The 24,270-nt window shown below is 43.1% G+C and overlaps 1 protein-coding gene across 2 annotated transcripts in view; it reads right to left on the bottom strand.

The window, feature by feature from the left end:
- Positions 1 to 279: 279 nt before the first annotated feature.
- LOC110497517 (catenin alpha-2) overlaps positions 280 to 24,270 on the bottom strand; it is a 663,050-nt gene continuing 639,059 nt past the window's right edge. Inside the window, exons 15-18 of one of the 2 annotated variants that reach the window (XM_036954442.1) lie at positions 18,320 to 18,501; positions 12,804 to 12,909; positions 4,980 to 5,114; positions 280 to 2,523 (exon numbers count right to left, since the gene is read on the bottom strand). In XM_036954442.1, coding sequence (XP_036810337.1) covers positions 2,236 to 2,523; positions 4,980 to 5,114; positions 12,804 to 12,909; positions 18,320 to 18,501 — 711 coding nt within the window. In that variant the 3' untranslated portion in view covers positions 280 to 2,235. The remainder of the gene's footprint in view (positions 2,524 to 4,979; positions 5,115 to 12,803; positions 12,910 to 18,319; positions 18,502 to 24,270) is intronic. The other variant, XM_036954443.1, reaches the window with a different exon arrangement.

The raw sequence follows: 24,270 nt of genomic DNA, 5'->3' as shown, positions 1-24,270 counted from the left end.
CTCACCTCAATCCATTAGAAAAATTGTGGGAAGAACTGAAAAAGCGTGTGCGAGCAAGGAGGCATAGAAAACCTGACTCAGTTACACCAGCTCTGTCGGCGGGGGGAATGGGCCATAATTCCCCAAACTTATTGTGGGAAGCTTGTGGAAGGCCACCCAAAACATTTTACCCAAGTTAAACCATTTAAAGGCAATGCTACCAAATGCTAAACTTCTGACCCAATGGAAATGTGATGAAAGAAATAAAAGCTGAAATAAATCATTCTCTATACTATTATTCTGACATTTCACATTCTTAAAATAAAGTGGTGATCCTAACTGACCTAAAACAGGGAACTTTTACTAGGATTAAATGTCAGGAATTGTGAAAAACTGAGTTGAAATGTATTTGGCTAAGGTGTATGTAAACTTCCGACTTCAACAGTATGTACAGGTCACTGTCAATGTAATGGAAACACCAACAGCAAGTGTCTTAATTGGCCGTTGGGCCACCACGAGCCAGAACAAATTCAATTAGAATAGATTCAATTCCATCATTTGGCGTTTTGTTGATGGTGGTGGAAACCTCTGTCCCAGGCGCTGCTCCAGAATCTCCCATCAGTGTTCAATTGGGTTGAGATCTGGTGACAGATGGTTAACATCGTTTTCATGCTCATCAAACCATTCCATGGCCATTCATGCCGTGTGGATGGCATTGTCATCCTATGGGGGCCATGGTAGCCCAAATAATGTCCTGCCCAACATTTTTATACATAACCCTGCTGGGATGTCAATTGATTAATTATCTCAGGAACTACACCTGTGTGGAAGCACCTCCTTTTAATGAACTTTATATCCCTAATTTACTCAAGTGTTTCCATTATTTTGGCAGTTACCTGAATGTATGTTTGCAGGACTCTATGGCTTCATTTAGACAGGCACCCCAATTCTGGTATTTTTTTACAGTAATTTAACTTTTGACCAATCACATCAGATCTTTTTCAGAGCTGAACTGATTGATTAAAAGACAAATTAGTAAAAAAATATATATCATTATTGGACTGCCTTGTCTAAACGCAGCCAAATATTCTCTGAGGAAACCACAACTAGTCATACCTCTCCGTGTCTACTATTACACTCTACACAATAATCCAATCAGGCTGCGATACAGTTAGTGATATCATCATGAGAAATTGATTTTTAAAAAGGCAATACCATAGGACCATGAAGTGTATGCATCGTTCAGGAACACCGGGTCAGGAAGGAACAAAGAAACAAATGACTTGGATGCCAAACACTTTCAGTTACCTTAAACATAAGTTATTCCTAGCTCTACAGGTAAGGTAACGTTCAAACCGGGGAAAAATACAAGATATTAAGTTAGGATGGGAATATTGACATTTGTGTTGTACAAAAAAAAAAGCACAGAATCTGTGGGGGAAATACTGTAAACCTCTTCATAATCAGGCAGTGTGGTTTTAAGTTGAAGCGTTTCATCGATGTGTTATGAGGAGGTGACTTCATGCATTACTCAGTAAACTAAACTCTAGTTCAATCGCCTCCTCATAAATGCACATTGTTGATGAACAGTTTCAAGTGAAGTTTCCCTGCCTGATTTATATAGAGGTGGACAGTCATTTTTGCACAAACCTGTGCTCTTTTTGCACCACGAAAATGCCGCCCAAAGTTTATCAACCTCGATAGATCAATCCTCTTATTACAGAGATTTCACTACTGTGCCATTCATCATTTCCATTCAGGCAGTTAATGTGTGTACGAGCAGCCAGGCAGTACCACTATAGTAATGATATAGCAATAATATTGACGGCCATTTAGTCATTTTAGGTGCTGCTCTTCTGATATGTTTTGTTTTGAACTTTTCATCTCCCTTTTTTGAGTAAGTTTTTGTTTTTAGTGTCACACATTTGGCTCTCACGCGGTTAAGCTACAGTAGTTATAATAGTAATAAATATGGGTGGGAGCGCGCTGGCTCCCCATTGGCCGAGAAGCCCAAAGTGTTCATGGGAGCTGTAGTTCAGTACAGGTGGCGGGTTAGCAAAGTCCTCCAGGCAGGTTTTTCTTTCCATCGACCCTTCACTCAAAAAGGGGGAAAGGAGGCGTTGTTATTATCAGCGTAACTCCTCTCACCCGAAAGAAACAAATTAACACAAAGAAAGATGGGAGTTTCCTTAAACTTCTCGTTGTCGGTGTTGTTTTCCTTGGTTCCAGTGACATACGTCGTGGCGGCGGACATCTTTAGAAGGAGTCCATGGCCTTGAACTCGCTGAGGGCCTGGACGGGCGAGATGTGCTTCTTCTGCGAGCCCCGTCGAACACGCGTCTGACACTCCTCGGGCTTCTCCCGCTTCACCAAGGGCTTCTTCTCGGGCGCCTTCATGCGCCAGCTGACCACAGGCGAGTTGACGGCGGCGGCGCCATACACCTTGGCGTACTTGGTGGACGCCACGTAGCTGGCCTTGACTGTGAGCACCACAGCGTTCATCAGGTTCTTGGCCGCCTGGATCAGGGAGGTGGCGCTGTCCAGCTACGGGGAGAGACAGAGGACATCTTAGATGTTCGATCTTTATACTAACACTATATACGTTGCCCTTATACCTATTTCACTACATAGTATTAACTGTAGTAACAACATTGTAGTTACATGGACATATTAAACATCACATATATTACCTGTATAACACCAGCAATAGAAGCAATTTTTTAGGTCAACTGCAAACCTGCATCATCAACTGCACATAAAATATTCTGCAAACCCCATGAGGAGGGGGAGAGGTGAGAAGAAGGAGAGGGGAGAAGGAAGATCTAAGTGATTGGACAGGTGTAAGCAATAATCCAACCAATTGGATATCCTTCAGGACTTCAATGAAGCAGATCTATTGGGCAGGTGTAAACATTAATACTATCCAACCAATTGGCGATTTGTTGTTTCTTCAAAGAAAGAGTATTGTGACGCACCCCTTTCTTAGACAGACGGTCTTCTAGACATCCCATGTCACGCTGCAAGATAACAAGAACTGCCTGCGGCAAAGAGCTCTCACTGAAGAAGGCTTTATTAAGCGAACAGTTCTTACAGTACAGAGGTGAGCTCTCTCTCTGGTCTCCCCCGCAGGGCGATAGACGGTCCCACACTCGTCTTATCAGAGCCCTGAGTAGCTAGACAGGTTCAGAGTGACCGCTGTACCTCCAACACATCTCTGATATGACAGCCTCATTAAGAGAAAGCGGGTGTCCAAAAGAGTATGGTTGCGTCACAAATGGCACCATATTCCCTATATAGCGCACTACTTTCGACCAGAGCCTGTTATAGTGAACACAGTGCCCATAGAGTTTCAGCTCATCCTGTTGGGACTAAATTACTGCATATAACTGGGTAATTTAAGCATAATTCGGGGTATCGGGGGCACCCACCGTGCTGCTAACCTTTTTATAGTGACCAGCTGGAGTTCGGAGCCAATTAAATCTAGCGGTTGACTCCCTTCTCGGGGTGGGGGGGCAAGGGGGTAGGGGGGCCGGCCGCAGCCAGCCAAACAAAACACAGGGAGAGAGGTGCACCTGACCTCCACCAACTGCTAATTAAGAAGTGTCTGGAAAAAAAGTGGGCGTCGTGTAGCCAGGGCAATGTTTTTCAACTCTTAATTGTCAGTTGTGTTGAGGACTCCCTGGGTTGGGGCTGGCACTGCGAAGGTGAAGAGAGAACAAGAGTTTTGCCAGACAATGATCGAGAGGAGTGTTACTCGAGGACCTGCGTGTTTCTAGCCATAATAAGCCAATCAGAATAGGGGGTATATTTTAACAGATCATAGCGGACATTTTACAATGAATGAATTGCACAATTTCCGAGAATTTAATGAGCCTGTTTAATGGGGGAACGTGCGCGAAGATACTTTTGGTCATGTTGTGTATGTGGGCAGCTACTCGTCGAACATTTAATTCCAAAATCATGTAGAGTTGGTCGCCCCTTTGCTGCTAAAACAGCCTCCACTTTTCTAGGAAGTCTTTCCACTAGATGTTCGAACATTGCTGCAGGGACTTCCATTCAGCCACAAGAGCATTAACTGAGGTTGGGCATTGATGTTGGGCGATTAGGCCTGGCTTGCCGGTGGTATTCCAATTCATCCCAAAGATGTTCGATGGAGTTGAGGTCAGGGCTCTGTGCAGGCCAGACAAGTTCTTCCACACCGACCTCGACAAACCATTTCTGTATGGTCCTTGCTTTGTGCACGGGGGCATTGTCATGCTGAAACAGGAAAGGGCCTTCCCCAAATTGTTGACACAAAGTTGGAGCACAGAATTGTCTAGAATGTCATTGTACTGTAGCATTAAGATTTCCCTTCACTGGAACTTAGGGACCTAGCCCAAACCATGAAAAACAGCCCCATACCATTATTCCTCCTCCACCAAACTTTACAGTTGGCACTATGCATTTGGACAGGTAGCGTTCTCCTGGCATCCGCCAAACCCAGATTCATCTGCCAGATGGTGAAGCGTGATTCATCACTACAGAGAACGTGTTCCCACTGCTGCAGAGTCTAATGGCTTCGAGCTTTGCCCAACTCCAGCCGACACTTGGCATTGCGCATGGTGATTTGCAAATAATAGCTTTTTTTTTTTTTACTGGACTGATGGTACATGCTTCTGATGGTCATGGTGCTTTCAAGACAACTGGGAAATCCCCCAGAAAATATTATTAGCTTTCAAATCCTTGCTTCCTCTGTGATTGTTTCCTCAATTCCTCTCAAAGCACATTGGAGGAGAGGATCCAAGTTTCTCCCTCAGAACTCCTCCTCTGATGCTCTTTGAGAGGAATTGGAAGAAACAAGGAGGGAGGAAGCCTAGGGAAGGTCCCTTTAACTACTGAGATAAAGGAATGAGGCCCACACACAGAATATTGCTGCTCAAGCTCAGTGCTTGAATACAACTATTGACAGAGACCCTGGGCCTTGACTGTACCATGTGAGGGTGTTGTGTGGTGAGACTTACCCCAGAGACGATGAGCTCTCCTCCCAGGTTCTGGACCTCGGCCTTGACCTTGCTACAGATGTTGAGCTGGTGGCAGTACAGGGCAATTCTCTGCAGGTAGGCCAGCAGGTCCTGCTTGCAGGCCGAGTCAGGGCACTGAGACATGCACACAAACATGATGATAAAATTAGTTTAAAAACAGGGAAAATAGAAAAAAATGAGTTTCAAAGCCGGGTTAAGAAATAGTCTTGTACGTCAGAAGTAGTTTATAAAACGGTTGTGCTCATTTTTTCCCCCTAATGGCATGTCATTTCTCTACTGTATTCATTCCTACAGGAGAAAAACAACCAATCATCGAAATAGCAGTGTCCGATTAGTCAATTAGAAAGTCCCTTTCCGGCCCTCTATTATGAGAAGCCATATGAGTCTACCTCTAGTATATACTGAGGTAAAAACAACACCAGAGAAAAAAAACTGTATCCCTAATGGCACCGTATTCACTATTTAGTGCACTTCTTTACACCAGATCCCACGGGAGCTTTTGGGAATAGGGTGCCATTTGAGCCACAGAGAGGGAGCGGGACAGAGACTTTTCAGTCCCACAATGCACACAAAGTAGCTGTAATATATTCTGGACGTCATGCTGCGAAAATTTGCTACGGACCACAAGTTTCCTGGTGGGTAAAGAAAGAAGAGTGCGTTCGCTACTTTGCTTTTAAAACGCTCCCGGGCACCGTTTTCTACAGGATCCTTTTTCCCAACCATTAATAGTAAATGGTCCTAACTAGAACATTCAGGCAGCTCGTCTAGAGTCGAAGGGAAGCGAGGAATTCACACAGGGCTCACTTCCTTGTCTTTAGGGGGGCTGGGATACATTGGGACAGCCAAGTTAAGGGGCTGCACGAGCTAGCTAAGGGACCATGTTAATTAGGGCATGCAACGTTTTCAAACATTTTGCAATGGAAGATGGAACATTTGCATTTCTTATTCAGTAGTCCCTCCCTGTTTCGTTCCATTTTCTTCATGAACACGACCCATCTCTACCTATTCCCCTCAAGTGGCAAATGGCGAATGCCGTGCTTATGTTTTTCCCTTGTGTTATCTTTCCACACTTGCTTTTTTTGACAGTTTAATTGTGCTTTAGTGTGCTTGTTCGCCTACACTGAGTAAGTAAGTAAGGGTGTGAGGCAGACTAGTATCGATGGACTCGAAGTACTCGTGGTGGAGCATTAATGGTCACAGGATAGATGCCTCCCGAGTGGCGCAGTGGTCTAAGGCACTGCATCACAGTGCTAGCTGTGCCACTGGGTTTGAATCCAGGCTCTGTCACAGCCGGCTGCAACCAGGAGAGCCCATGGGGTGGATCACAACTGGCCCAGCGTCGTCCGGGTTAGGGGAGTGTTTGGCTGACAGGGATTTCTTGACAACTCCTGTGGCGGGCCGGGTGCAGTGCATGCTGACACGGTCGCCAGGTGTACAGTGTTTCCTCCGACACATTGGTGTGGCTGGGGGTTAAGTGGCCATTGTGTCAAGAAGCAGTGTGGCTTGTTTGGGTTGTGTTTTGGAGGATGCATGTTTGGGATGCTCTGGATCGACGTGTACGGCTATTCCAGTTCCTGCCAATATCCAGCAACTTCGCACAGCCATTGAAGAGGAGTGGGAGATCATTTCACAGGCCACAAACAACAGCCTGGTCAATGCAAAGGAGATGTGTCGCGCTGCATGAGGCAAATGGTGGTCACACCAGATGCTGACTGGTTTTCTGATCAATACCCCCTACTTTAAAAAAAAAAGCTATCTCTAATCAATAGATGCATCTTTTTATTACCAGTCATGTGAAATCCATAGATTAGAGCCTAATGAACTTATTTCCATTAACTGATTTCTTTATATGACCTGTAATTGTTCCATGTTGCGTATTATATTTTTTGTTCAGTGTACTTCAAAGTACTGTAAATAATCACTTGAGTTTAAAATGGCATCTTTTAAAGATCAAATTCAATTGTATTTGTTGCGTGCACCAAATACAACTGTTGTAGACTTTACTGTAAAAAGCTTACTTACCATTACTTACCACAAGCCCTTTCCCAACAAAAAATAACAATAATGAGGCTATATACAAGGAGTCCTGCATCGTAGGTATTGCATCGTAGGCTACATCTTTGAAAAATACGTACTCATTGAATAGGGTTTCTTATTCTCTTGGCCTTTGGCAGAGCTTTTAAAATAAATACTAAAACCAGCTTTTAATTTCCGGGGGACTCAGGATGTGGCTGCGTTATTGATGTCATGTTAATCAGGCCTTTTGATTTGAACAGATTGTTTTAGTTTTGTAGGCTAGGCTCACCATTGAATTATTTAAATGTATGACTCAAGCCTTAGCAGTCATTCTGATCTCATTCCCAATGATCAGTTTTTTATTTTATTTATTGGGTTCTGAATTTGCGATGCACCCGACTGTCCACGTTTCTGTGCAATAGCCTTTTAATTTAAACGTTTTGGTATATGTACTAGTCTATTTGATTTAATTTATATATGTTTAAGAACTTTGGTTTTTACTAATAAATATGTTAAAATAGAGCTAAATGATATGTTTCTTTCTTCAGTCCTTTGTAAATAGGATAGAAGGGCTATATTGGCTAAGGTTGAATGTGATAGTCTGCCTGCAACCAGCTTGAGTTTAGATAAATTAATCAAATTGAAAGTGAGCTATTATCAGGCTGGTTAATGTGATGCATGTCTGTTGAATTTAGAAAAAACCCACGTACACACCTGCTACTGCGTTGCGGCCGTGGCCTACTGCATACTTTTTACTAAACAGTACATGCTAAATACTATGCGACAATGAGTACATAAACGGAATACTAAGTATGTTGTACGGGTGGGGTTTTGGACACGGCCACGTCTCTCCACCAGAGAATTTGGAAGAAAACTGCTGGACCAATTACACACAGGCATGTCTCGGCCAAGAGGATGATGCCATTATCCAAGCAAATTTCAAGAGCTTTTTAAAGCTGTTCAAAAACAAGTTTGAGATGGAATTTTACAGTGGATTTCTTTTTTTTCTTCTCTAATATGCTTTGGCCACAACTACATGTTGGATAAGTCATCAACATTATTTGGTTATGATCACACAGAATGAGCTTTTAAAATGGTTATTTTCATTGAACGGTTACTTTAATTATCTCAGGCGGGTCAGCTTCATCAAACACACACGCAGTAATGTCCCCTTAAAGCTGTGTTCATGCAGTGCTGCCAGTGAGGCAGACAGTGGGAGCAGCTCCGAGGACATGATTACTGCACCCACCATCACCGGCTAGCATTACCACAAATTCCACCCAACGCACGCACGCACAACCCCCTTTCTCCCATCACACCAGAAACCCACAAGTTTCTCTCTGCTCCTGGCCAGCCCGGTTCAGGCAGGCAGATGACAATATGGTTCCCTGACTAATAGGCCACCTCCCCAGCAGATTCCCTCCTGATGTAAATAAACAGTACGGACCATTACCTTGCCAAGGCCGCCAAGGAAAGCAGGCAGCTTCATTCTCTCTCTCCCTCCCTCTTACTCACTCACTCTCTTTCCTGCCACTGACTGGGGAGGACGAATTCCAGCCTGGAATCCAAACTCAATATTGTGAAACAGTGATATTTAGTTTGGGTTTCAGGATGGAATTTCTCTCTTTCCAAACCTTCCTAACGTAGAGTAATTCTAGCCTGGAATCCAAACTGAACGTAGTGAAACAGAGCGATATTCAGTTTGTATTGCCGGCTAGAATTCCTCTCTTCTTCCCTTCATCCTTCTCTAGTCAGAGTGGAATTCTAGCTTGGAAACTAAACTGATCAATGGTGCGATATTCAATTTGGATTCAAGGCTAGTGGAAAACTTTCAAGAGGGAGGAAGAAGCCATTTTGTTTTTGCATAATTGGACCTGAAATGAATCAGCTGCTCTGCATGGGTGACTCAGCAGCAAGACATATGTTATTAAACCAGGGGCCAAAGCTCTGTCAGAACACACACACACACAAACGCATCACTAAATCACACCTCTATATTGATGGCTTGTTGCATTTTTAATCAGGTTTGTAGATAAAAACAAGAGCTCTGCCCATGACTCTGGATGCTTCACAAATGGCACCCTATTACCTATATAGTGCATTACATGAAAACCAGGGCCCATAGGGAGGCATTCTAAGTATTCAATAATAAATACATGGTTAGAGCGGCAATGCAAATATTGGAACAAAGTTGTCTTATGAAGGCAAACAATTTAGAATACTCCAATCCTCTTATGCTGTAGCCTACTCCCGACCATCACGTTGTATGGCACCATATGTTCCATTCCGTCCTAACAGAAACCCTGAGGGTTTCATTTTTCTCGGAATAGAAACACCATAATATTAATCCAAATTTTAAGCCACATTAATTAAAATCAATCCCATGTACTATGTTATTACAAAAACTGTTTTAAATTCTCTGGTAATGCCAATATGAAAGACTTTCAAATGCTTCTCAAAGATGCCCTCTGGTGGTCAAAAAAATGGCTGACAAGGAACCACCTGTCACGCCCTGGTCTTTATATTTTGTGGTTTCTTTATTATTTTGGTCAGGCCAGGGTGTGACATGGGTTTATTTATGTGGTGTGTTTTGTCTTGGGGTTTTCGTAGGTATTGGGATTGTGGTTTAGTGGGGTTCTCTAGCAAAGTCTATGGCTGTCTGAATTGGTTCTCAATCAGAGGCAGGTGATTATCATTGTCTCTAATTGGGAACCATATTTAGGCAGCCATATTCTTTGAGTGTTTTCGTGGGTGATTGTTCCTGTCTCTGTGTTTGTTGTCACCAGATAGGCTGTATAGGTTTTCAGGGTCCGTTTTGTTGTTTTTGTGTTGTTCGTTTTTCTTCATTATTAAACATGTATGAAAATTACCACGCTGCATTTTGGTCCGACTCTCCGTAGAAGACCGTAACGCCACCGTACAGTATGATATGTTAATAATATATTAATGGATATATACAGTGAAATAGAACAGCAGTGAAATTTCCCTTTAAGACTCTTAACCCCCCCCCCTCTCTCTCTCTCACACATACACACACCTCCCCCTCAATCTCCCATCCATCTGCAGAACAGTCAGACTGACAGACTGCTCTTAACATGCTCTTTAATAGGGTTTGATGTGGAGCATTGCAAAAAGGGTTGCTACTTGAGAGACCTGTTCTACTGTAGTACCGCAAAGCTTCCATCTCTCTCTCTCTCTCTCTCTCTCTCTCTCGCTCTCTCTCTCTCTCTCTCTCTCTCTCTCTCTCTCTCTCTCTCTCTCTCTCTCACACACACACACACACGCTTCAATCTCCCTGACACGCCTGACTGCGTCTGTCAGCCACAGGTTAACGGTTCAGCAAGGTCTGAATGCAAAATAATTGTCCTGTTGAAAAATAAGGCATAAAAAGTACAACAGTTATTTGTCGTAGGTAATATTAGCCTTTTTGGAATTAGATTACATCTAAAAATACAGTGGCTTGCCAAATAAATACAAGATCAAATAGTCTTTCTATTCGATGATAAAAGCAAACTCTTTAAATGTTTGAATATTTTAATAACCATTTACGGTATGTTGTGCCTGGATGACGTGTGTTTCGCATTTCTCCTCACCGAAATACTCTTAAAACAAATCCCTGTTTAAATTGGGAGAAAATCAGTCCCCTCTTTTTGAGCAGCATCACATTGCAGAATGAGAATTCATCCAAAATGGCACCCTAGTCCCTATATAGTGCACTACTTTTGAACAGAGCCTGATGGACTCCCATAAAGACCTAGTCAAAGTAGTACACCACTGTATATAAGAAATAGGGTGCCATTTCACACGCACACTCATCATCTAGCATGAGAGGAGGGCAGCAGAAGGCTGTGAATATTCAGCAAACACCAGTCAAAGAATCGTTTAAAGGCGGAATTAAAAATGGCAAGCCACCTGCTCAGTTTCAGCGTTTGTTGATTCAGTCCGAGGGTAGGCTGCCAGTGATTTGCTATATGACAGATATTCACCGCCTGACTCCCACCCAGCCCTGATTGCAGAGTGAACGGTGGCTACGGTTCAACAACACACTATAGCCAGGAGCTCTGTGTGTTTTTTCAAATATGACACACACACACACACACCCCCCCCCCCCCCACACACACACACACACACACACACACACACACACACACACACACACACACACACACACGACTCATGCCAGGCTCAGAAACACAGGATACTGGTGAGGAGAGGACGGCTAATAATATGGAGTGAATGAAATGGTGTCAAACACAAGGAAACCATGTGTTTAATACTATTCCATTTATTCTACTCCAGCCTGTCATCCTCTGATATAAAGTGCCACCAGAGACTACTGTTGCACTAACATCCTCATATTTGAATGTCATCAGACAGATTGTGATAGCACAGCTTTCCCTGAGTAAAACACACAGTAGTTATGACAACACCACCAGGAAGAAGAGCACGGAGTTCTAATGAATCAACAAGTCTTTGTGCATGAGGCTACATGAGGCTAATTCTCATAGCTTATTCAAGATGGAGGAAAATGAAGAGGCAGGCCTCCCGAGTGGCGCAGTGGTCTAAGGCACTGCATCGCAGTGCTAGCTGTGCCACTAGATATTCTGGGTTGGAGTCCAGGCTCTGTCGCAGCCAGCCGCGACCAGGAGACCCATGGGGCGGTGCACAATTGGCCCAGTGTCGCCCGGGTTAGGGGAGGGTTTGGCCGGCAGGGATGTCCTTGTCCCATTGCACACTAGCGACTCCTGTGGTGGGCCGGGCGCAGTGCACGCTAACCAGGTCGCCAGGTGTACAGTGTTTCCTCTGACACTTTGGTGCGGCTGGCTTCCGGGTCAAGTGGGCATTGTGTCAAGAAGCAGTGCAGCTTGTTTGGGTGTTTCAGAGGATATACGGCTCTCGACCTTCGCCTCTACCGAGTGGGTACGGGAGTTACAGTGATTAGACAAGACTGTAACTACCAATTGGACACCACAAAATTGTGGAGAAAAAGGGGTAAAAAAAGAAAAAGAAAATGAAGAGGCAGATAATGTATTACCTGGAGTGCCACTACTAAGATCTAACACACACACACACACCTCTCTACCCCGTTCTCCCCTTATCTTCCCCAGCCAGGAGGAGCAGCCGCATTGATTGATTCAATATTGAAAATAGTCTGTCACTGCGTTTTGGAGAGGGTACTCATCTGAAAATGAATGGCTGCAACGCCTCAGCGCCGCTAATTAGACTAAAGACACAGACAAAGCCCCTAGCTTCCTGCTCCTCTCTGCTCTCATAGAGCAAGGAAGTCCCATTGGGATGACCAGCACTGCTCCAAGACAGCCCACTGTGCCTTGATCCATTGCTGCCCACAAACAAACACACCAAGTCGGTGTTCCAAATGGCACCATATTACCTACATAGTGCACTGTTTTTGTTAGCACTATATAGGGGATAGGGTACCAAGTCCCTGTTGGCCATACTGTATGTCCCACACCTCATCCACTTTGCCTGAAGGCATAGGCCCGGTTTAATTTAATCTAGCTCTATTGTAACTCCTTCCCCTAGCTTCTACACCCTGGACAGGTCTGAGCCGGTGTCCCAAACCTCAGCTTGAATCGCCCCATCTAGTGCCACTGATTTGATGTATTCAGAACTAGCACGGCTGATTCCAATTCTACAGGTTTGATTGGTTGACCAACTGAAGGTGTGCTTAGGAGAAGTTTGGGAAACGATCGCCGATAAGCAATATAGTGAAAAGGGGATCTATCCTGACCACAGACACACATACACAACTGGGGTAAGTGTTACCTGGTCGGCGACGGCGCGGGCCAGTTTGTCCATCCTGGAGCCTGCCTCTGCAATCTTCTTGGCGGCGTTGATGACATCAGAGGAGTTCTTCAGGGGCCCTTTGCCTCTGGTGTGGAACACAGGGAAACAGGAGTTAAGTTCTAGTATGTTTAAAGTTCAATGTTTTTATTTACCAAATGCAGACAGCAAACACTCTCTGAAATACTTGATATTAACAGAATAAAAGGTCAATTTTATATTCACAAGATACATTGCCACAAATAAATAATGCATAAGATAAAAACGCCAGTAGTAAGCTTCCTAAAACTGAAAAAAAGATAACAATGCTCCAAAAACACCCAAAACGTGGGACGCAACTAGATGCGTTCTTCTCAAATCACGGTGCTCTATCATTAGTAGCTGACAGCTGTCAACATAGGTCTTTCTCAAAGATCATCAGTATTGGTACCAGTCTGTTTCTGCTCGCTTGCCAACTCCTTATGGAATTATCTTGACAATAACAGCAATGGAGTTGGCAAGGCTACAACAGATCTGGTAACAGGTTAGATTGGATCTAGGCCTAGGGTTTATCAGATCAAGCGTTAACCGGCGATAGCAGTCACTCTTGTAGTTGATGTTTTAGCGGTGTCGGAACTGCATTGGAGCCGACAAATTGGTGAGAAGCTGCTCTTGCTAAAGCGGATTTGATTGAATAGAGCCCTTAGCCTACAGTTTAACCAAATATGGTATCACTACTCTACTGATATAGATTGGCAGATGTCGTTTTCTAGTTGTAGGATGACATGCTGAAAAACCAGATATAAAGCAGTAGTCACTTACAGTTGAAGTCGGAAGTTTACATACACTTAGGTTGGAGTCATTAAAACTTGTTTTTCATCCACTCCACAAACTTCTTGTTCACAAACTATAGTTTTGTGCATGACACAAGTCATTTTTCAAACAATTGTTTACAGACAGATTATTTCATTTATAATTCACTGTATCACAAATCCAGTGGGTCAGAAGTTTACATACACTATGTTGACTGCCTTTAAACAGCTTGAGAAATTCCAGAAAATGACGTCATGGTTTTAGAAGCTTCTGATAGGCTAATTGATATCATTTGAGTCAATTTGAGGTGTACCTGTGGATGTATTTCAAGGCCTACCTTCAAACTCAGTGCCTCTTTGCTTGACATCATGGGAAAATCAAAAGAAATCAGCCAAGACCTCAGAAGAAAAATTGTAGACCGCCACAAGTTTGGTTCATCCTTGGGAGCAATTTCCAAGCGCCTGAAGGTACCACGTTCATCTGTACAAACAATAGTACGCTCAGGAAGAGACGCGTTCTGTCTCCTAGATATGAACGTACTTTGGTGCGAAAAGTGCAAATCAATCCCAGAACAACAGCAAAGGACTTTGTGAAGATGGTGCAGGAAACCGGTACAAAAGTATCTATATCCACAGTAAAACGAGTCCTATATCGACATAACCTGAAAGGCCGCTCAGCAAGGAAGAAGCCACTGCTCCAAAACCGCCATAAAAAAGCCAGACTACGGTTTGCAACTGCACATGGGGACAAAGATTGTACTTTTTGGAGAAATGTCCTCTGGTCTGATGAAACAAAATTAGAACTGTTTGGCCATAATGATCATCGTTATGTTTGGAGGAAAAAGGGGGAGGCTTGCTAGCTGAAGAATACTATCCAAACCGTGAAGCACGGTGGTGGCAGCATCATGTTGTGACGGTGTTTTGCTGCAGAAGGGACTGGTGCACTTCACAAAACAGATGGCATCATGCTGAAGGAAAATGATGTGGATATATTGAAGCAACATCTCAAGACATCAGTTAAAGTTAAAGGTTGGTCGCATATGGGTCTTCCAAATGGACAATGACCCCAAGAATACTTCCGAAGTTGTGGGAAAATAGCTTAAGGACAACAAAGTCAAGGTATTGGAGTGGCCATCACAAAGCCCTGACCTCAATCCTATGGAAAATTTGTGGACAAAACTGAAAAAGCGTGTGCGAGCAAGGAGGCCTACAAACCTGACTCAGTTACACCAGCTCTGTCGGGAGGAATGGGCCAAAATTCACGCAACTTATTGTGGGAAGCTTGTGGAAGGCTACCCGAAATGTTTGACCCAAGTTAAACAATTTAAAGGCAATGCTACCAAATACTAACTGTAAACTTCTGACCCACTGGGAATGTGATGAAAGAAAATAAAAGCTGAAATAAATCATTCTCTCTACTATTATTCTGACATGTGACATTCTTAAAATAAAGTGCTGATCCTAACTGACATAAGACAGGGTATTTTTACTATGATTAAATGTCGGGAATTGTGAAAAACTGAGTTTAAATGTATTTGGCTCAGGTGTATGTAAACTTCCGACTTCAACTGTGTATTGGCTGACATCACGGTAATTGGGCATTTGTGAATCCATGCATGATGTGTCATTGGCTGCATCTCAAACCCAATTCCTCATATAATGCACTACGTTTGAGAAGGGCCCATGGAGATCTGGTCAAAAGTATCCCACTATATAGGGAATAGGGTGCCATTTGGTTATCAAAGTTGCATGGCAACATTATATTCGCCAATTCCACAAATGTCACCACAAGGGTCACTTGACTAAAGTCAGTGCAATCATCACCACCACACCATATCCATAAGAGTTAACCATTATGACATTGCATGGATGCATCCCAAATAGTGGTTTGGTCAAACGTAGTGCGCTATATGAGGAATAGAGTGCCATTTGGGAAGCAAATCTTTCCCTTTTTGAGCTCTGCAGAGCTCGCATATTCTGTCCACTGAATCATAGTGCCATACCTTGGTATAGGAACATTGGGTTCAGCACAGGGCTATGACATGATATACAGATGGTGGGGGCTCGGAGACAAGCTGTTGCCTTCCAAAGAACATCCACACTGTAAACAGTACACAGGATCACAATCATCCTGGTTTGGCTACATTCTATTCTGTCTAACTCAATGGGAATAAAATACTGTTGGATCTTTGTTAATCTACAGAAAAACAATGTGTAATGGCAGGTAGCTGCTGCTGGTCTACACAGCCTAATCCCAGCCCACACCTGTTATCCTGACCAATAGCAGGACCTGGATTTCGATTTGTTCCAGCCTAGCCACTAAAGCACTTGATTCATCCAATCAAAGGCTCGTTATTTGTTGAATCATGTGGGTTTGATTTGATTTAGTGTTGGGCTGTGACAAAAAGCCCCGAACAGCCTGTAGCGAAGTGAGTTGCCTGTGTGTGGTTGCTGATCCTACCCATACCGATACTTGTCACACTCATAACTAGTAATACTTCAATTCAAAGGACAAATTAGCATGGCTAGGAACTGGGAACAACAGAACATGGCAAACCATTAACACAACAAAGGAGAGTTGCGAAGGTAAAATACTAAACTGAGCAAAAATATAAACAACATGAAAGTTGTTGGTTCCATTTTCCATGAGCTGAAAATAAAGACCCCGGAAATGTTCTGTACGCACAAAAAGCTTATTTCTGTAAAATGTTTTTTGTTTGTTTACATCCCTGTCAGTGAGCATTTCTCATTTGCCAAGATAATCCATCCAACTGACACAGGTGTGGCATATCAAGAAGCTGATTAAACAGCATGATCATTACACTGGTGCACCTTGTTTTGGGGACAATAAAAGGCCACACTAAATGTTCAGTTTTGTCACACAACACAATGGCACAGATGTCTCAAGTTTTGAGGGTGCGTGCAATTGGCATGCTGATTGCAGGAATGCCCACCAGAGCTGTTGCCAGAGATTGATTGTTAATCTCTCTACAATAAGCCAACTCCAATGTAGTTTTAGAGAAATGTAATTTTAGAGAATTTGGCAGTATATCCAACTGGCCTCACAACTGCAGACAATGTGTATGGCGTCGTGTGAGTGAGCGGTTTGATGATGTCAACTTTGTGAACAGAGTTCTCCATGATGGCGGTGGGATTATGGTATGGGAAGGTATAAACTACGGACAACGAACGCAATTTTATCGATGGCAATTTGAATGCACAGAGATACCACGATGACATCTTGAGGCCCATTGTCGTGTCATTCATCCGCCGCCATCACCTCATGTTCCAGCACGGCCCCATGCACGGCCCCATGTCGCAAGGATCTGCACACAAATCCTGAATGCTGAAAATGTCCCAGTTCTTCCATGGCCTGCATACTTAACAGACATTTCACACTTCGCATCGCCATTGAAGAGAACAACATTCCACGACAGCCTGATCGACTATGCGAAGGAGACGTGTCACGCTGCATGAGGTGAATGGTGGTCTCACCAGATAGGGACTGGTTTCCTGATCCACGCCCCCTACCTTTTTTTTTTATAAGGTATCTGTGACCTACAGATGCATACAGTATCTTTATTACCAGTCATGTGAAATCCATAGATTAGGCCCTAATGAATTTATTTCAATGGACAGATTTCCTTATATGAACTGTAACTCAGTAAAATCTTAGAAATTGTTGCATGTTGCATTTATATTTTGTTTTAGGATAATGCATATACATATAAATACAGTCTGGTTCGGCAATTTATCAGTTCAACTCGAATCTCAAATTGCCCGTCTGATACAAACCGCCAATGAAGGTCATGGATGTGAGGCAACATCCCTCCCTGCAGACTATTTCTGAACAGACCGTTTATCAGACAAGTGCAGAAAATAATTTCAGATCCCTCCCATGTACTTCACTCCGGTATCAGCTCCTCCCCTCAGGCAGACGCTATAGGGCCCCTACAGATATAAGCACACCTTCATTCCCATGTCCATCAAATACCTAAACGGCAATATGCAAAGCTGAGCTGTGTTAGTATGCCACTGACAGAATAAGGGAATATGCAAAGTATTATGTATGTGGCTATATGAGAAGTGTATGATGATAAGGGCAACGTGCAATGTATGTATTATGTTAAGTGTGTAATGTACAGTGTGTATTTTGTATACAGCAGTACTGTGTGTTTAGGATAATTTTCCCCTTCGGACATTAAAGTTCATCCTATCCTATCCTACATAATAAACCAATTCTGTTGAGCAAAACCAAACATTACTTTACTGTTGCTAGGCTGCCATCTTGACCCCAGGGGTGTATTCATTTTGCAGATTCTGTTGCAAAATGTTTTGTCTTTTGCAAAACCTTTTAGCAACAGAAACTGTTTACTCCAAACGGAAAATGTTTTTTAACGAAAACTAGAGTTTCTATTAAATTCATGTAGGTCCCTCCCGGGTTTTGTTCTGTTTGCTTCCGTTTGGTACTTCAATGGTAAACGGTTTCCATTGCAAGACTTAATGAATGATTTACGGGCGCACTCAAATATAGCTAACATGGTATTGTTATGCATCATTTGCAAATGGCCACTGGTCCACCCTGTTGACTTGAATGGTGACACCCATTCTAGTAATTCTACATTATTATTATTATTATTACATTGACATTCATAAGGAATACCAGTCCCTTCAACTAGGTTCTCTTTAGCCACATTGTTACTGTACCTGGTGAAGTCCGTCATCTCCATCATGATCATGCACATCTGCTTGGCAAGGACGATGATGTCGTTGCCATTGTCGTCCCACTTGGCCACTTCGGCGTCCAGCTTGCACTTCTCCTGCCGGAAGCTCTCCACCTGCTCGGCGATCTTCGCCTTCTCCTCCTGAGGCAGCTGGGCCATGATGGCCTGAGAGGGGTAGGAGGAGGAAGATGTAGGAGGAGGTAGAGGAAGGTGAGTAGGGGAGTCAAAAAGGATGAGGATGAGTAGTGAAACAATATAGGGAGAAGAGGAAGTGGGTGAAAGGGGGAAGAATAGATTGAGGAGGAAGAGAAGGAGTGGAGAGAGAGAGAAGGAATAATGAAACAATTTAACACGGGCAGTGAAAAGGCTAACTTTGATACAACAAACACTGATGATTAAGCATCAATTGATCTTAAAATATTTAGCGGGCTGCCACTTTGAGGATATATTCCTTAGTATACTCAACAAGAATAGATATAAGCGTTTGACTTCTGAAAGACTTCCGAGTAAAGTTATAACCTTGGCGATTAATCAACCAGCGCTCCCAAAACCCATTGACATCTTATACTCGTGAAGAGAAAAATCCATTCCTCTGCTCATTTTGCTATGAGAATACATTTTGCTCTCTTGCCATAGCCATTCGAGGCAAGTCTGAGATGGCATACATTTCTAAGCAAGGTCACCAGCACAGTAGAGGGTCCAATATTATTTGTGAGATAAATGTCTAATTACTTTACTTCTTATACCAGTCAATGAATAATGTATTTGTTCAACGTTCTGAGGTGAGTGCAGGGGAGAAGAGGCTCTATTAGGTTTGTAATATTGATCCAAAACAGAGAAGGAAAGGAAAGATGAAGTATCCATTGCATGGTTGATATTGTTCTAAACCTCGCCCTTCCTATACTGCAAAAAACTGAAAATCTAAGCAAGCCTAAATATCTATATATTGAGTAATAATTCACTTAAAATGTGTTTTTGTTCTTACCAAGCTAAATGATCTAACATTATTGGCAGATAATTGTGCTTATTTGAACCTAAAAAAGGCAGATTGTTCAGTTAAAATAAGCAAAACTAAGGCTTAATACAAGTAATTTATCTTATTTCTGTAACGGTTTTCGTTGGTGGAAGGAGAGGAGGATCAAAATGCAGCGTGGTACGTATCCATAACACATTTTAATCAAGAATGAATACAAAATACAAAAGAACAAGAGAATAAATGAAAACCGAAACAGTCCCGTATGGTGCAAACACTGACACGGAAAATAATCACCCACAACTCAAAATGGGAGAACAGGCTACCTAAGTATGGCTCTCAATCAGAGACAACGATAGACAGCTGCCTCTGATTGAGAACCATACCAGGGCAAACACAAAGAAACAGAAAACCTAGACCTTCAACATAGAATACCCACCCACATCACACCCTGACCAAACTAAAAATAGAAACATACAAAGAAATCTACGGTCAGGGCATGACAATTTCAAGATATTTTGATATTTTACCGTAAAAAATCTTGAAATAAGATAAATGACTTATATGCTTAATGCTTAGTTTTGCTTATTTTAACCAAACAATATGCCACTGACGTTAGAGAATATGGCTTGGTAAGAAAAAACTAAAACATTTAGGTGAATTATCACTCAATATAAGATATTTAGGTTTGCTTAGATTTCAATTTTTATAGTGTACAGTAAACTCTATGCTTAATGATTTCCTACTCCGTCCTTTCCTCGATTTCTCAGCTCCCTCTCAAAGCTCATTGGAGGACATGTGAGGTAGGGACCCTGGAAGCAAGGTTTTCCATGCACAGCCTATAAACTCTCGCCATAACACGTAAACTGTCTTTATAAGCATCAGTGGTCTCATTAAGAAATAACTTCCCCCCCACTCTGCCTCTTTTTCTCTCCTCTCCCCTCTCTCCTTCATCCGTTTTGTCTGTCTACATCCCATCCCACATTTCTTTCACAGCAAAGCTGGTGTGTGGGGGTGACCGGCAGGATGAGCTCAGCGTGACCGTGTATCACCTTTCACCCATGGAGGTGTGAGGAAGAGAATAACAACCACCAATGACTCGTCTTCCTCTCATAAAGTACCTCAGAACGGAAGGAAAGAGAGCGTGAGAGAGGCAAAACTGTTTTAGGTGCCATCAGACACTGCTCTCTCAATCACACAGCACCAGATGTCACCCTACTGATCACTCCCTCTCTACAGTCTCGGAGCCAGATATTATACTTTTGTCAGTGCTGCCCAAGTGGAACCATTTCACCACTGGAGCCTTGCTGGTTTCAGTTTCAGAGCAAGCTGGACCAGGGCTCTTTCTCAATGAGTGTTTTCTTGATTCCTTGTGTCCTCTCTCTCCTCACAAGGTTCTTAAACCGCATCGGTGGAGAAGATCCAAGGACCTTCACCTCGGACCCTCTCCTCCAATGGGATTAGAGGAGGCAAGGAGAGAGGACATGAGGCAAGGAGTCAAGGAGAAAAGAATTGGGCAAGTGCCCATGTTTACATGCCTCAGGCTGGCGTTTGAGTAGTGGTTTAAAGCAGTGGTTCTCAAACCTCTCCTCGGGGACCCGCAGCCTTTCTATGTACGTATTCATTGTATTTGTATTTCACCTTTATTTAACTAGGCAATTCAGTTAAGAACAAATTCTTATTTACAATGACGGACTACCAAAAGGCAAAGGGCCTCCTGGTGGGGGAAGGGGGGCTGGGATTCAAAGCAAAAAATAAATCAAATATAAATATAGGACAAAACACACATCACGACAAGAGAGACAACACCACATAAAGAGAGACCTAAGACAACAACATAGTAAGGCAGCAACACACGGCAACACAGCATGGTAGCAACACAACATGACAACAACGTGGTAGCAACACAACATGGTAGCAGCACAAGACATGGTACAAACATTATTGGGCACCGACAACTGCACAAAGGGCAAGAAGGTAGAGACAACAATACATCACGCAAAGCAGCCACAACTGTCAGTAAGAGTGTCCATGATTGAGTCTTTGAATGAAGAGATTGAAATCAAACTGTCCAGTTTGAGTGTTTGTTGCAGCTCGTTCCAGTCGCTAGCTGCAGCGAATTGAAAAGAGGAGCGACCCAGGGATGTGTGTGCTTTGGGGACCTTTAACAGAATGTGACTGTCAGAACGGGTGTTGTATGTGGAGGATGAGGGCTGCAGTTGGTATCTCAGATAGGGGGGAGTGAGGCCAAAGAGGGTTTTATAAATCAGCATCAACCAGTGGGTCTTGCGACGGGTCTACAGAGATGACCCGTTTACAGAGGAGCATAGAGTGTAGTGATGTGTCATATAAGGAGCATTGGTGGGAAATCTGATTTAATAAAACAATATTTAAAATAATTATTTAACCTTTATTTAACTAGGCAAGTCAGTTATCATCATCTGCACATCTATCACTCCAGTGTTAATTTGCTGAATTGTAATTACTTCGCTACTATGGCCTATTTATTGCCTTACCTCCTTTATCAATTGTTATTGACTGTACTTTTGTTTATCCCATGTGTAACTCTGTGTTGTTGTTGTTTTTTGCACTGCTTTGCTTTATCTTGACCAGGTCGCAGTTGTAAATGAGAACTTGTTCTCAACTGGCCTACCTGGTTAAATAAAGGCGTCTCGTTTCAGTGTTGCCAACTTAGCGAGCATTCAGAACCCTCTAGCGACACATTTTCAAAAATCAACTAGCGATAAATCTAGCTGGCTTCCTCTGGTGTTATTGGAGACTGTTGGAGACTCTGACGTGAAAGCACGTATCGTTCTTACTCTTCTCAACGAGCAGCGGGAGCTGCCGGGGGGCCCCATCCCATCCCAAAGCACTCACAGTCGGCCCAGTCCTCACGCAGCAGTCCCTCCCAGCTCAGTCAGAGCAGGAGATGTTCACCCCTCCGCATCCAGACTGCAAATGAATCGCGCATGGGGGAAGCCGCCGCTGGCTGATCCCGCCTTGGTGTAAATGTAAAATGTTGTCTAAAATAAATCACTGCACAAAAATAAATCACTGCATTTGACTCACACAGCCTCAGTCACTTACTCACCTTGTCCACTGTGTGTATGCCTCTCTGTGACATGAGCTAAACATCTAGCTGGCTAGCTCATCATGTCTCAGTCTAAACTCAAAAATACAGAAAGGAGTGGGAATCACACCCTGAATTCAAAGGCTGGTTGAAGCCGTTTATTGGAGATGATACGCGGGCATACTGCCTGTATTGGAAGGCTGATTTCTACACCAAACTTAGTGATGTAAAAAACACATGACAACTCAAAAACATACTCAAAAGGCAAAGCATTATAACAGTTCCACCCAAAACAATCTGCTAATTATGGTTAAAAAATGTACTCTGCAAAAAAGGCTGAGGCCACCATGGCATTAGTTATCGCTGAACACTGTTCCATGCTGGCATGTGATCACATTGGAGAAGCATGTAGAGCTCCTTTCTCAGATTCCACTGCTGGTACCCACTTCAAAAGGCACAGGACAAAGTGCACAGAAATGATTAATGGTGTTCTAGCACCATACTTTCTAAAAAAGTTGGTTGCAGATGTGGGTGACCAGCGTTTCAGCCTCCTCCTCGATGAGTCCACGGATGTAAGCGTTTCTAAGTACCTGAGGGTTGTGATAAGGTACTTTAGTGACACCAAACAGACAATTGTATCAATATTTCTGGGGCTTGTTGAGTTGGAGGGAGGAGATGCCAAATCTATAGCCCATGCTGTTGTGGCTTTCCTCGAGAAAGAGAAACTCCTGGGGATAGGGACCGACAATGCCTCTGTTATGACGGGGATTAACAATGGGGTCCATAAAGTACTGAAGGAGGAGTATGGCATCAAATATCTGGTCTGCAGCTTGCTGTAAGTCCTGCTTCCAATGTCACCATCCCCCGTAGTGTGGAGTACTTGGTACGAGAGACTTATAACTGGTTTTCAGTGTCTCCAAAGCGCAAAGAGGCCTACAAGGCCATATATGAGACCATCAACTGTGGGGAGAAACCTTTACAGATAACCAAGGTGTGTGCCACACGTTGGCTCTCCATTGAACCCACAGTTTCACACATTTTGGACCAGTGGGAGGAGCTTAGGCTGCATTTCGCAGTCACCAAGTCCAGTGAACACTGCTACATGGCTGAGGTTTTATACTCCATGTACAGTGATCCTCAAAACATATTGGATCTGACTTTTTTGAAGTCAGTGCTGGGTGAGGTACAGTTTGCCATCAAGGCTTTTGAGGGAAATCGGATGTCCTTGCAGACCCTTAACTCCATCCTGTACATTCGATATGGACTGAAGCTGTCTGGTGAGGCTTGCTATGAGCACCAGCTGCCTGATAATGTTTTGCAGCTTTTTGGCACATCAGCTGCTACTCAGTTAAGTCAGCTCCCTCAGTTGCTGAACCTGCCATAGAGAGCCTTGACCAAAATGACAATGACCCACTCTTTCTGTGAGCCAGCACAGCCTGTGTGTGTGTGTGTGTGTGTGGAGGGGGGTCTGGAAAAAACAAACAATTAACCTGAATTAGAGCCAGACTAGTTACCATCATTCTCACATTGACATTGACAGTTTTTTCTATTGTCTCTTTTAGGTCCATTTAGATTGTTAATGTTGATTGTAAACAAAAAAATATAAAAAAATGTATGGTTAAAAATGTTCATGTTTTACTGTGTTGTTGTGGGCTCCTAAGTGGACCATAAGGTTAAAAACCAAACCAAATTAAGAAAACTAAACAAAAAACAAAAAAATTTACAACATTCTTTTATAAAAAACTAAGTAACTCCACCAGAGTGTCTCTTTTGGGTCACTTTTGGCGGTCCCAAGCTCGGATAAAGGAGGAGGGTTGGAGTTGTGACATGAAAAAAACAAGAATCGACAGAAAGTAAATTTGTTCTAAACATATTTATGGTGTTTTTTACA

This window comes from Oncorhynchus mykiss, chromosome 19 (assembly GCF_013265735.2).
Source record: "Oncorhynchus mykiss isolate Arlee chromosome 19, USDA_OmykA_1.1, whole genome shotgun sequence".
In the NCBI taxonomy this organism is placed as follows: domain Eukaryota; kingdom Metazoa; phylum Chordata; class Actinopteri; order Salmoniformes; family Salmonidae; genus Oncorhynchus; species Oncorhynchus mykiss.
This window is presented reverse-complemented; position numbering and strand designations above follow the sequence as displayed.